The 15,161-nt window shown below is 41.4% G+C and overlaps 1 protein-coding gene across 8 annotated transcripts in view; it reads right to left on the bottom strand.

The window, feature by feature from the left end:
* Positions 1-15,161, bottom strand: part of fmnl2a (formin-like 2a) — a 70,891-nt gene that overhangs the window by 44,751 nt on the left and 10,979 nt on the right. For all 8 annotated transcript variants that reach the window (XM_074695207.1, XM_074695209.1, XM_074695202.1 and 5 more), the window contains exons 2-3: positions 6,775-6,858; positions 1,165-1,245 (exon numbers count right to left, since the gene is read on the bottom strand). In XM_074695207.1, coding sequence (XP_074551308.1) covers positions 1,165-1,245; positions 6,775-6,858 — 165 coding nt within the window. The remainder of the gene's footprint in view (positions 1-1,164; positions 1,246-6,774; positions 6,859-15,161) is intronic.

A 15,161-nucleotide genomic window follows, 5' to 3' on the forward strand; every position in this document is an offset into this window, starting at 1 on the left:
GTCAGTTTGAGGAAGTGTAAACCCCCACTGAAGTTTGGACGTGTGTTTTTCTGAATCTCAACAAATGTTGTTCATTGACAAGGGTGCAGGGCAGCTGTCCTGTGGAATATTTATCACCTCAGCTCAAACTGTATATAAGCCAAGACAACCTCTCTGTTGAGAGAGAACACCTAGCAGAGGTCTTCTCTCCATGCTGCATGTGAATAAAAGGAAATGGTTCATCACACTGTTATTTTGTAATCTTCAAAATTATTTTGAGTGCAACAGGAGAAATTTCCCTGACACCTCACACAAAAACTTCATTGTATGCCACACTTCGCACCTGAGATTAAATAAAGGAGAGAAAATGGAATTCAGCGACTCTAAGTGTTTATGTGCTCGGACTTGTTTGGAGTTGATGCGCCTCTGTTTAGTTTTTTAAACAGTCACCCTGGCTCTGCAGCGTTTGCTGGCTTATTGTGATGCAAAATTTTAACTCCAGTGGCTGTAAATTGAATTATTCAGCAATTTGTTGGTATTCTGGCAGCGTCTGCTGGTTAATTTGGTTATCACAGAGACCAAGCTCCAAGCGCTCCCCCCTCCTCTGCCTTTGCTCACCCGAGCCTAAAAGACTTTATTTTGGCAAAGACTGAGAGCTGGCTGATGCATTCCTACTCTCCACGAAGCAGCCAGAGAAGCACTAAGAGCTGACATTAGACCATTTTTATCATGTGGCTGCATCGCTTCTGATGTCTACTGTTACTGCAATGCTGCGAGGAGAAAACAAGGCAAGAATCAGCAGAGTCCCCCGTTTGTCTCTCTTTTGTCTTTTGTTGTTTTCTTCTCTTCTTCACAAGGTCAGAGCAGGCCGTCAGACACCTAACACGAGGGTTTGGATCAGGATTTAAGTCTTGATCAGTGGCACTCCAGCTGGATATAGGTTTCTCTAGCCTGGGCGTTCCAGATAAACAACTGTCTCTTTTCTCACTGACTCACACCGTTGGCTGTTTTGCGACTAAATTTCCCAAGCTGTGTGCTCCAGAGGCCCTGTGTGCAATCTTTCCTCAGCTGTAGCGTGGATATCCTGGACTCCAGATAGAGGGTCAGAGGGGAAGGAAAGACTGCAGCAGTGACAGAGCCAGACAAGGGGGGAAACAGGATAGCATGTTAGCAGAGGGGGCTCACCTTTCTGGTGACTGCAGGGTCGAGATAACTCCTCAGCTTTTGGAGGTACGTGTGAGGCGGGTTTTTCACTTGGAATCGCTCCTGTGAAAAAGTGGAAAACAAAAGGAGTGAGATGAGAAGAAGAATAGAAAACAAGACGAGAGCAACATCACAAAAAAAAATCCAATGTGTGAAACATGTCGTAACGAAACTGAAGCTACATTTGCAGAAATATGTGAAGTTTACCTCAATTTCAGTCACTCTTTTCATTTACCGTCACACCACTTTAATGGTCCAAAATTGTGTAAAAATCACTTTATTAAGTCTTTCAGTGAAATTTGTGGGTCTATGGCTTTCCTCCCAACCCACAAAATGTGATACTTAATGACAAAACCTGCACTTAGTAGTGCTTGTGAATGTTAAACCCTGACCTAAAACGAGCTGTTTGGGTTTAGGGGATTTGCCAACGTCAGCAATTCCCTTTTTTGACCAATCAGGAGCAAGTCTGACCTGATTGGTCCACCACAGCAGATACCCCTGAACCCCGTCCCCGCCCACTCCCCTCCCTGCTGCTGGAGGGGAGGAGAACGCCAAAGTTGAAGAGCCATCACGGCTCTGTTTTTGGCTGTAAACAGCTACATGGTTCCATGCACAAGCTTCCCATCTCGGAAGAAGACAAGACTAAGTGGCTAGAGTTCATTTATCAAGGAAATGTTCCAGCTACACTCAGTAAAACTGTGCATGTGTGTGCTAGTCACTTCACGGCCGACTGCTTTTCCAACTTTGGACAGTACAACAGAGGGCTAGAGAATAGACTGGTCCTGAATCCAGGCACATTACCAACCATCCACCAACAAACCTCAGACCCTGGAAATGTGAGTATTTTAAATGCTGTGTGCTGTGGAGCAGATGTAAGAGCTTTTCCCCAGTGTTCCCCCTGTCTCTGGGTTAGCTTCAGGATGCTAACTTTAGCTGCAGTTAGCCTGTTGTTTCAGCCTGTAATGTCACTGTAAACGAGCTTCGCTGTTTTCTAAACGTTGTGCACTCGGAGCTCATGGCGCCGCTCTCAGTGGCGCTGAAGAGCGGGGCGGTATCAGTGGTGGCTCATTTACATATGAAGGCCACGCCCACTAAATCAGACCGTTCTGAACTGAGGGGCTATGAGAGCCTGGAAATAATGCTGCTGTGCTTGATTTATTGGCTTTTTGGACCAAAACATGTTACTACCATTTCATGAAGACATCAATGATCCATATTAAAATGCAGAAAGGGAGCAGAATATGGGACCTTAAAAAAAGATAATCTATTCCATCACGTGGGAAGCACATCTCTGGTCTGTTTAAACAGATAGTGATAGTACAGCCATCAAATCACAACCAAAATCAGGCTTTGAGTAAACCATTATGAGTCACCGCTCATGTGACAGAAGTGAGATTATGCTCTTTTATGAGAGGTAAAAAGTAAATAGTTTGTCTGCAGAGCCTGCTTTCAGTCACATGTTCTTCCTGGAAGATTTTCATTTAGATCTGAGAAGCATTGTTTTGTTTCTCAGAACACAGATCCCTGGACTCTGTTGAGAATCTGCCTATTAGAGTTGCTTCTTTCTAGAAATGTGAAGTTTACCAGAGGTCTTATTCAGCACATGACAGCTAACAAGTGTCACCAAAGCCTTGTGGTGGTTTCTGTGTTAAGAGTTGTGTAGATGATGACAGGAAGGTGATAAGACTCTCACACTGATGGTCACAGCCCGATCACTCAGAGGAAGGAGACAGTCACCGTCTAAGCTGTTAAGCCTGAAGTACTTAAAAAAGATCATGCTATTATTGATTGGTTTCAAGGAGCTATGAAGCATTACCTGCTCGGGGATTGTGACTAAACGTGTATGGCTGTGTGCCGACGTGTCTTGAGTTTAGCCAGGAACAGGTTTCAGGTCAAATCCCTTACCGTTGTGCTCTAAATATAAATACCAGAGATTAGCGCTGGATTTGGATCAGTGCGCTGAGCGGGAAACAGTATTTGGATCAGGCTGAGAGTCACACCATTACAGCATGAGTGGTGCCATTTAGTGATCTAAGACTCTGATTCATCAGAGAATATGACCCACTGATCGCCTGACTGGTTAGAAGATCTGACTCTGTCGTACAACTTTGATTGAACTCACTCTAACGTTGGTGAGGGGTTAAGATGCACATCTCCACCTACCTGAGGCTGTGTGTTGCTTTTTTTGATTGTACATTATGTGAAACTCTGAGCACACTCCAGTACATTCATTAATCGGATTACAGAGGTGTAAATCCTGATATAAAAGGTTAGTGTTATAGTGTCAGAGTTGGTACACCTTTCTACAGCTTTGCAGCTCTGATGCAAGAGGTTAACTCCCTGTCCTGGAACAAAGATGATCGCCATGAAGTTCAACTCTTTAAGGAAGTGAGAAATCGCTTCCGACCATCATGACGCTAAAGGCAGTGAGCTAAAAAGATGCATAACCAGTATTGCCACAGTTACTTTGAAAAAGTACTTTGACTACTGATTACTCCTTTAAAAAGTAACTTAATTTACTGACTACTTGATTATAAAAGTAACTAAGTTGGATTACAAGTTGCTTTAAGAGTTACTTTCAGCAGCTGCTAACAACACCTGTAGCTGCATGCAATTAAAGTGAATAACAATATGAGTCTACATGTTTTGTATTAAAAGAACATGCAGACACTGGTAGTTGTAAAACATGTATTTTACAATTAAAAACAAAAATATTCATTTTATACATTTTGAATTTAAAAATACACTTAAAGAAAGCTTTTGTAGTATTATTTTTGGTGCACTGCAGCACTGCTCAGTAAAACATTAGATTTAAATTGTTTTCTTCTTAAATGCTTTGTTTTAGTCTAGTTTAGTTTTTATCAATTTCATTTTATGTTAAAGCTGTAGTCTGTCGATCCTGTATTTGTAATACAATAAGCCAAAATAAATGTTAGTGGAGTGTGGAATCACATAATCCTCAGCACCCTGCTCGGGGCACCCTAGTCTAAAAAGTCTGGGCACGCCCCTGCTTCCCATCCGGTGTCTCGTTGTAGTCTACGTTATGTTGCTCTGCTCCTCAACGGATGGATCTATGCGGAGGGTTCAGCTCTTGTGTACCCGAATCCAACACACCTGATTCAAATGATCAGCTCGTCATCAAGCTCTGCTGGAGCCTGATAATGAACCATTCATTTGAATCAGGTGTGCTGGAGTGGGGTAACATCTAAAACATGCAGGGCAGGGGGGCCCCAGGACCGGAATTGAGAAACACTGTAATAGAGAAAGTTATAGTGAAAGACAGGACTCAACTTTCTCCCAGGTAAAAGTAAAACAACTTCTCAAGCGTTTATGGCCGCAGTGCGCTGGTCTCTCTCTGATTGGTTCCTACATGTTACAGCACAATACTTTCTACAATATTGTCATCTTCAGCTGACAAACTCAAAACAGTGACTGTTTGCAGCTAGAAAACGAACATCTCTCCTCTTCCCCTCTATTTACCTTTGTGTGCTGGCTGCTATTACACATGAGTTGTTCACATGCTGAAAACATGATAAACACACGACTCCCATCAATCCCCAAGACGCAAGAGAAAAGCATGTAGATTATTTTTTTTACTAGGAAAATGAAAAGAAAAGTGGCGCAGTGATTTGGATAAGTAACTTTAATCTGATTGCTGGTTTGGAAATAGTAACGCGTCAGATTAGTCGTTACTGAATAGAGTGGTCAAATCAGAGTAACGCGTTACCACTGTGCATAACACACCGTGAAGGTGTTCCCATCACTGTGCCGCCCTGAGTCTGTCTCCACACACTGATGTTAGATCAAATTTCTGGGCTGTGCCGCACTATCAGCAACATCACATTTATTCCACCCAGAGTTAATCCGTCTCACAAAAACAGGAAAGACGTGTGGAAAGAGAGAAACAGGGACAGAGCGGGCTCTCACAGCTGACAGCAACAGGCAGACAGACACGCTCTGACAGTCTGCAGAATAATGAAGGATTTGGCAGGCTCCACATATATCCTGTTTCATGCACTGAAATGTAAGGAATGAAGGACAGTAAATATACATGAAATAGGAGATTAAATTGTAGAGAATACATGTCTGATTTGAGGGAGAACACATGAACTTGAACTCTGCAGTCACTGAGCTTGATTATAAGGGTCTAAGCTGACACAGTGATGGGAATCTTGAGCATAAAGAAGTTGCTGCAGAAGATAAAATAAGTTAGGATTCTGGGAAGTGATGATGTCTTTATCTTTGTGCTCTGGATGTTTTAACCTTTGAATTAGGGCCTTCCTCCTCATGTCATAAATCTTCCTAATTACTGAAAACTGCTCAATATTTCAACCTCTGGTGGCATTCACAGGCCTTTTTCAAAGAGGATGTACCTGTCGTCCCCGCCTCTCTGCCTCCTTTCATCCCTGTTGCTATGGTTACATACAGAGATGTCACCGTAGCTATGACACAGAAAATACTTTTGTCCCAGAGGTGCAAGAGCTGTTGTGGGTAAAGGTTTGTTTGGGAAACAAGAGAGGGCTAAACACTTCCAGCCGTTTGTTCTGATTTTGGACGATGATCTATCAGTATCCACCGCTCTTTTGGTGATGCCTGCTGGGAAAAACAGTGAGAAATGTTTTGAAAACTGCTCCACTGACAGTAACAAGGAAACCATCTATTTTCACTTCAGGTCTGACAGGAAGATGTCCGCTCCAAACTGAAAGAGGATCTCTGGTTACTGATCAGCCGCCAGGTCGGCTCTCTCTGGCACCGTCCCCTTCAGGGTCAGTGCGTGTCAATACAGTTGGAGTGGGTGGTGGTCTTGATCTTGTCTCCGTTTTTCTTTCTGTGCTTACAGAGGCAGAAAACCTCTCTGGCACCGGGGCTGCTGGCTGAGAGGAGCACTCAGACCACAGCTCGCTGCACAACGTGCACCCTCTGTTATTTCCTGCATGCAGCACTGACGCCAATGACGGGAGGAGTTTTTTTAACTGGTTCACTGGTGAGTGCTCCCTGCTGCGACACTTAACCCACTTGACCAGGCAAGTTGAGAGAGGGTGTGAAGGCTGGGATAGGCTTACGGGATAAAAGAAGGGCAATAGAGCATGGGAGCTGTGGTCACGACATGCAGAGCATCAGACCTTCAGCAGGATTAGAATTCATCAGACAGGAGGGTAAAGGGTGAGACAGGACACACAGTCACTTTTAAAAGGAGCTGTGAGGAGTTTCTACATCATAGGCTCTTTAAATGTAGTGTCTGATTAGATCTGATGCCTGTATCTGACCCACAAAAACAAACCAGGTCATTTACTGGAAAACAAACGAAATCTATAGTTTTCTTTAAGGCTGTCACGGCCGTCCCCAGGTCAGATTCCACAGGAGGGAATTACGACGTGTTGACCAAAGAGCCTTTGTTTACATTATTCCTGGCACATTTCTGCGGTCAGTAGAAGATTATAACCTGAGTTCATGCAGAGGACTGCATCAGTACAGAAACAAGAAGCATCTTTTTCCAATGTCTTAACATCTGCTCTCTCAGTTTGAACATCATGCAGCTCGTACAGCGCTGTACTGCTGTTGCTCATATTCAGACAAGTGACTGACACCCACCTGATCGCAGATGAGCTCCCACTTCTTCTCGTTGTCATACTGCCGCAACAGCCGCGCTTTGTCTGGAGGAAGATTCATGGAGTTCTGAAAGAAAGAGATGATTAGAGTTAATTAGATGAGGATGGTGAAATACTATCCAGTAAAAACTGGCGTCGTTCACATTTTCATTCAGAAAATGTGGCGTTGTGCAAGATAAAAGCCACCCTGTGTAACATTTTGATCAAGAATCCACAAGGCTAATGTTGTACTTAGCAGGACACTTTAAGTTACAACACATTTCTTCTCCAAAAAGAGTAAATAATGTCTGAAGTGTTGGTTTTCATGTAATTGTGATCCCTAGAGTAGAGATAAGTTTTCTTTTTTATAGATTTCTCTGCTCTCTATTTGGTGAGGACAGTAGGAACAAAGATGAAACATTGGGAGACAGAAAGAAAACAAAAGACCCGTTTTGATGTCTGTGGACTGAATTTGAGAGATGTTGAGCCCTGTTGATTTCTCAAAAATTTAGATTTAAAACAATTGAAGACATTACACAAACAGGTTGGAGCAAAGTCCAGTTGTGCGATATAAATAAGTTATGTTTCAACAGAAACACTGCTCAGAGATAATAATAGCAATGAATTATAAGGGTTGGTTTTGAGATGCTTCGATACTGATCAACTGGTATCGGTTATCTGTGTATCGGTGCTCCACAAGGCTGGATCGGTATCAGTGTGAAGAGATCCATGTTGCCGATCAAGGCAAACATCTCTTTGCCCATTTTTTTTTTACCAGCGTTCTTTGCTCCTTGATTTGAAATGTTGCCTCTGATGCACTTGCTTTGTTTTTTGCTGCATATCCAGCCTACAGGGTATAAAAGTTTACATTTGAAAAAATCTTCTGTATATTCTCGATAATTGTTTTGATGGTGAACCACAGACTGTATAAAACAAGGATGTAGCCTCCGCGACGTCACCCGTCTGTTCCTGAAACTGTGAAATGAAGCCAATCCACGGACGAAACCACATTCGCTTTGATGCTGGCTGTGAGTTTTTCTGCTGTGAGCAGCTACAGGACGCACGGAGTTAGAAAAAAATTCACTCACTGTACAGTGTGTGCCGATAGTCTGCAATCAGTGTTTTAGACCCAAGCTGTAAATATGTTTTTAATGTCCTAAAAGTCTGTTTTTATGGCTGGGTGTGTATGTGACTTCCGGTCTTTTTGCAGCCAGCCTCAAGCTGATTCTTGGTGAAAGCAACTTTTAGCACTTCCACATAGACTTCATTTTTACAAACAGGATGTTGCCCCTTGTGGTAAACAATTAAACATTTCATAGTTTGAATAAATATTAACTTAAGTATTTCCATCTACTCACTTTTTTTCCTTTTACCCAAAACATTTCCAGTCTTATCCCATAGAAGGGCATGCAGCTTATTATTCAACACTGGTATCGGTATTGGTAGACACCAAAGCTCAGGGATCAGTATCAGAACTAGAGAAGTTAGATTGGTGCATTCTTTAATAATAACACTGAATTATAAGCATCGGTTTTGGCCTATTTTCACCTTCAATGGACATATTAGATTTTCCTACATCAGCTGTTAGCAGATTCATGTCTGCGAGTGAAACACAAAATATCTGCCACGGAAAGTGCTGAAGAGAAGTCGTCCTGCAAAGCTGAAGGAGGGAAGTGTCCTCCTAATGAGACTGAGGTTACGACACTGAAGCAGAGAGAGGAAACTTCTAAGCTCTGTTGTCTTAGTGCCCGCTTTGCATTGAGGACAAGGCGACTGAGCATGACCTCGCTGTACTTAACTGCACCAAAAATGGACCAGACATCCCAGACAGTGCACTCAGGGCACAGAGAGAGTGAAAGTAAAATTGGACACATCCTTGGTCTAATTTTCTTTCATTTCCTCGTTAACCAAACCGAAATAAACAACATATTCTTTTTCTTTTATGGTCTTCAGAATAATTTCCTGTGAATTGTGTTCTTCAGTACAAATCTAATCAGGCCCATGTGTTAAAGAAAGCCTAAACTAAGCCTCATCCAAAAACTGTTACGTAACTTCTTTCCCATCCTGTTATCTTCACTTTCCTTTCTTTAACAACACCTCTGCAGTTGTCTTCAATTTGGCTCAGTTTCACACAAGCATGATTCAATCAGTCCTCATGAGAATTAGTAAAGCTGCAAACTGTTTCCCAGCACGTAAATGCCCCACCTGCATGATTAAGAGCAAAGAGAACCAAAAATGTCAGCAGAAAATTTTAATTCAAACAAGTAGTGACCCAGCAGGAGAGTCATTAGCCACCCACAGAAAACACAAACATGGATTACAAACATTTACACAAGAAAGGTTCGAGCTCTCCTGGAAAAGTAGGAAATATGAAATCAACCACAACCAGGATATTAAAACGTGGTTTATGGAGGAATATTTTCCACTGCTAAGAATAGAAAATGTGGCCATGACGGAGCGCTCAGCTTGGGGTTCTTTTCCTCTTTTCAGTCGCTGGGTTGGATCATTTATCAGTGTGTGTTCAGCGCTCGGCCTCCACTTTTCCAGCGGAGCTCACGGGGGGAGTGAGAGGAAGATGGATGAGGAAATAGCCTGGGATCCAGCCTGTTTCCATGAGCGAGTAAAACCAGGATGGAGTCGGACACTGATGGAGTAGTCTGATCCCAGACTGGCTTTAGACTTTGGAAATATTCTTCTCTTTAGTATTAGAAATTAAAGTATGCTTATACTTTCTATAAAATCATCCACAAGGGAAAATGAATACAGAGGGAGCTGCGGCAAGAAAAACAAGAAGATACTAAAAAAAACAGGTTTACTGATAAAACTGATTAGTAATGACAATTATTACTCCTGGTTTCATTTGAATCTGTTTGACTTTATAAATTGAGTCTGATAGAGTGTCACAGATTCACTCCACAGGTGGTTAATAATAAACCAACAAAACAAATTTAAATTTCAGTCTGTGGCTGCAATTTGCCTCAGATTGTTACTTAATTTATTTGGAGCATCAAAATCATTTTGAAGTTGGACACTTAGTTTTATTTGATCCAAATATTGGTTTTAGCCAGTCTCCTCTCTAAACGCGAGCAGGAAATTGCATTAGTATTCGGCAGATGTTGTCGGTCGGCTGATTGCTGCTCTGCTGACTGCAGGGAATTCAAGTCAGAGGGCCTCTATTGATTCAGTCTGCCTGCTAACCAGATGACTAGACTTAGTTCCTGATTTCCTTCTAATACACAAATTAATACCTCAGTATGCAGTGGAGTTAAATAAAAGAAAGTCAAAGAGTCTTATGATATCATGAAACAGTAAACGCAGCTTTCCTTTTTTATTCTAAGGTTATTATAAGGCTTCTTCTGTGTTGTGGTTGGATATTTGAGGAGTATTTGAAGTGTAGGTGCTGTGCTCCTGCAGACCGGCTCGCTGGGTGGTTTGCCCGGTGGCTGTGGGTGCTCACAGCTTCCTGCTTGGTGAGGCTCCAACTAAAGCAAATAGAACCACTTCTACCGGCCGTCACTTCATCCCGATGCTAATGAGCTGTGACAGGCACTCAGGGAGCCGGGATCAAGTTACCCTACGTCTACAGTCACACTGATTCTGCATCTGCCTTATTAATGGGCTGATGCTGAGGAGGGTGGGGCGGCTTTTCACCAACACCTGCTGGCAGACCACCCTGACTAAAACACACTCTCACATCTAAAAATAACTCATCCAGCAGTAATTACATGCAACAGTGATTCAGTGAGGAGGAGATTTTGATTGGTTTGAGACACTCAGGGATCCATCAGTTTTCATCTGACACTTATTGATGCCTCCTGAAATAAAGGTCAATTTCTCAGTCTGATGTGACCAGTTATAAAGGAAACGTCTATAGCCAAGTTTCACTTTCTGTGCGCTGCATTATTTTTCGTCCAAAAGCAAAATAGTATTAAAGCCTGTTCAAACCAAAGTCAAGCAAAGCCCACATTAGGGTTGTCATGACATCAGATTTTTCCTTTTCAATAATCATGGTAAAGAAAAAAAATTACGGTCTTATCGTGATAATTTATTTAAAAAATATGGGATAGTGTATTAATAAGTTAAAGAAAAAGCCAAACAAGGGTGGAGAGGCATGCTACTTCATAACTTTACTAATGAACACATCAGACTCACTTGGACGCCATTAGCTGTTATGATGCTTGAAGCTACATTTTTATCACACAACTGCTACAAATACTACCTTATTTTACAGCAGTCATACTCCAGATGTAACAGATCTGCAGAATGAGCGCACACTTCTTGGTATCCCCTAAGTAAAGACTGTTCGTCTGTTTCCAGGAAGTCTCAGTTTCACTGTAAATACTACAGAGACTTTACAGGGTATATGCTGAAATCCTGAGATTAAATTCAATACCTTTTTAAGACTTTTTTAAAAACCTTTCAAAAAGTCTTACCGCGACTTTAAGCTGCTTTTAGCAACCGATCTTTGATGATTGTAGTTTTTGTTTTAACATAAATTAGATAAGCTGAGAAGTAATAAAGCTTAAAAGTATAAATGAAACTAAAGGCAGGTTAATTGACATTCCCATTACCACAACAAGTAACAGTTATTTAAGGCCAACTTGCATAAAATACATATGGATGGCTACTAAACTACTCCACAAACGGAGTTTGTCGTCACATTAGCCTATGGATATATTGGGCTGCTAGCACTACATATAGCCCGCGCCTCATAAAATTACAACTTTGCTTGTTGTCACGTTTCAAACAACTGCGCTACATAATTGTATTGATAAATACCTTATCTCATCGCGTTGTATCCAATAAAAAGGTGATTTTAACAAAGAAGATTTGTTCAAAAACAACTGAGATCAGGGGAAGCTTTCTCTAAATCGTAAGAATCCAAGATCCCAGGTCGTCAAAAGTCAGAGAAATTTTCTCAGGAGGCCTGAGAAACTCTTATGACCTAGAGAGAGAGATTTTAAGGTGCTAAAACTTTTTCCAGATCCTCACGGTGGTCTGCGATGAGTGTGACGAGCAAAATGATCGTCCAATCACCAGGGGTGGTTATTTTTGAAAGTTCAGACCCTGAAAACATTTTTGAAACAGATGAACTATTTCTGTGGTGGATACATGGAGCTGTCTGTCTGGCGTGTCAGGTTAGTTGTAACAGTCACAAGGAGGAAAATAAATATTCATGGATACTTTTGGAGTAAAAGCTTGAATACCAATAAAATGTAATACCTCACAACATTTCGATTAAGACTTAATACTTTTTAAGGGTCTTAATTTACCCACAATTGATTTATCAACTTTTGATACTTTTTAAGACCCCGCAGACACCCTGCTTTAAAAATCTATGCAGTTGCATCAAACATGAGCGGACACTGTCTTGCATCCCCTGAGTAGAGACTGTTTTGGTTGTTTCCCGGAAGTCTCAGTTTCACTGTAAACACTACAAAGACTTCAAAATGTATGCAGTTGCATCTAACATTTCATATGTTTTCAACCTCATGTTGCAGATTTGGAAAGCTTCATCCAGTCTGTCCTTAAAATGAGGATAAATCAACTTTCATAATGTTTGCTTTCTGAACGCGGGCTGCATCGATTATTTCCAGACCACAAACAACATGAAGAAGATGAGCTCACTGGGCTGAATGACCGCCCCCCTTCCTGTGAAATGTTGGCTTGTAGCACTCCAACAAGTCTGGCTTTATGTCACTCTGCCAAACTGGAAACTCATCTCCAGAGCAGCTGTCCCACATCTGCACTAAAAGTTTTTACCGTTGAAAACATTTGGAAGAAGTAAAGCTGTGAGTCTTGGCTCGAAATCTAACAGTTTGTCTTGAAAAAGAGAAAGGACCACGACTCTAGATTTAGCTATACAAAACAACTAACAGTCCTGACTTATCAGGCAGAAATGATGGTTAGTTTTTTAGCATAAAACTCATTTTGGGAGCATAAAACAAGAAAAAGATGTCCACGTTTTATTCTGACAGCACAATGCATTATGAATATTCACAGCTGACCCTATCTTCTTATGAAAAGTGCAAAAAGAGCTCAACAATTTACACTTTGCTTTTTCTGTGTTAGTAATTGATATTTTGCTGTGCACAGGTGCTTCAAAGATGCTCTTCTGAAGACTTCTCTTTCTTTAAGACACTGGGAAGATAAAGCAAACAACAGGTGTGTCAGGGTGTGTCCACGTCTCACCACTTCATAGAGGCTGCTTCCTCTTTAACTATTCTGTCCCTGTGATATTAAAAACCACAGACTGGTGTTTGTCATGCAACAGTAAAATAGGTTTTATGGGAAGAAGTACCTAGAAGTATTTCAGGACTGCTACGATACAACCACAACAGAAGGACAGCACATCAGGTAAGATAAAGTCACAAAAGATGTTTAAGTAAAGTGAAAATAGGTCTAAAAGTCCAAAACAGGAGATGATCCTGACTCGGATGGAAAAATAGATTAAGATGTACAATCACAATACAGTGTAACCTGTGGGTCACAAAGTTTGTACAGCTTCGGGCTAAACTTTCCCGTACACCGACATCATTCATCATCAGAAGAGATCAATGCTTCACTTACATCACGACACAAGGCTCAGAAATCTGGACTCAACTTATTAGTGTCCATATATCCTCTCATTAGACAGCTTGACTCATAAAAAGAGTAAAAATAGACAGGGAAGGCCGCCAAACACCCACCACCTTCCAGGAGGTCTGCGGAGGCACAGCTGGCTACAAAAGCAAACACACAGAGCCCACATGAAGGTCCTGACTCAGTTTGTGTTGCTGTGCAGAGATGAGGACTGTGTTGACTGAACTGAGAGGCTGAGATTAGTCTTAAACACAAATTTCACAGAAGTTAGGAATGCAAAGTGATCACTGGGTGAGTGTAGGGCTTAAATAAAAACATCTTTCTTCTAAAAAGAAGAAATATAAAAAGAGAAAAAGAGCCTGGAAACTTTTATCCTGCATCTGAAAAAGGTAAAACTTTTTAAAACCTACGCTGTGATGTTTGCTTTATAAAAATGTGAAAACTTCGGTTTGTCTGAATAATGTTCGTTAAATTTGTAGAAAATTTCACCAGGAATGAAACTATGACAGAAAAAGTGGACAGTTTTGTGATGAACTGAATCATGATAGCGCCAAATTAACCGATGGTCCACATCCGGCATCTCTCCCCTCTGAATGTCTGTAAGTGCTCTTGAACATACAAGCACTTTATGCCTGAGTGCTCTCCACAAAAGAGCTAAAGGAAACTAGAAAAAGTCTAGAGTTAATGGCCAGAGACGCAGACTGACTAGAAATGTGATCTGCCGCTCAAAGTCAAAAACCAGAGTTGAACGCGACAAATTCTTTTCAAATTTCCAAATCATTCAACTCAAAACTCAAGCAGTGGCCTGACCCTGTCCTTAAGTTACACTCAGTATTATTCAACCGACATGGTGTAACACTCAAAAACAAGACACTGAAACTGCTCGAAGTCAAAATAAAGAAGTGAGCAGTGCAGCACCTCCCATCCTTTCAGATATCTTAGAGAGCACGCCTGATGTGTCCCTGTGGTTTTGATCTTTAATGTGCTTCAGAGACACACCCACACTTTCCCATCTCTACCTTATTTCCTACTAATGCACTACAACCACAAACATCTCCAAACTGAGCCACTGGAGCTGACAGCGTTTTATCCAAATCATTAAACGTTTTTTTACACTCCTTGATGCATTATGACACACGACAGAATCTAACTGATGACCTCAACGGATAGCCGCTCTTTCTGCTGTAAACACACGTCTTGCATCATTCAATGCAACATCCCAACCCTTAACTTATTACATTTCTTTCTTTCTCTTATTCATGTCTTTTTAAATGAGTAACAAGAACACCACACAGCATGCCACAACAAGAAACCATCTGACTGCATCCATTACTGAGGACCAGTCATGACAAATACTTTCAAATTGCTCAATACTCCAGAAATGACTGGATGCTACGATGTTTTCACTCAACAGTTGCTTCATCAGTCACAGTGTTGTTTCAAGAGCAGTTACACTGTCAGCCCTGCAGACAGAAAGAGAAACCTCTAATATGAGACATCACTCTGCTTTTATTTCAGATGTCGTTTTCCCTGCAGGCAGGTGGAGAAGCCCTGCAGCTCAGATATATAAGAATCCAAATCTGTCATATTCACGGTGGAGGTATCAAACAGGGATGTATGATATTAAAGGCATGTTATAGGTATCGGCCGATACTGGCTTAAAAAAATATATCAGATATCAGCCAATATACCAAATTCTGCCAGTATAATGAACCGATAAAATATTGGGCTGAAGCTGCAGATATTTTTTTTACTTTTTGTGATTTTGTTTGCATAGTTCAGATTGAGCAGTCCCATATTTGGCTCCTG

Source organism: Halichoeres trimaculatus, unplaced genomic scaffold (genome assembly GCF_033239565.1).
Source record: "Halichoeres trimaculatus isolate MK-OKI-2021-1 unplaced genomic scaffold, fHalTri1.1 fHalTri1_scaffold_19, whole genome shotgun sequence".
NCBI lineage: Eukaryota > Metazoa > Chordata > Actinopteri > Labriformes > Labridae > Halichoeres > Halichoeres trimaculatus.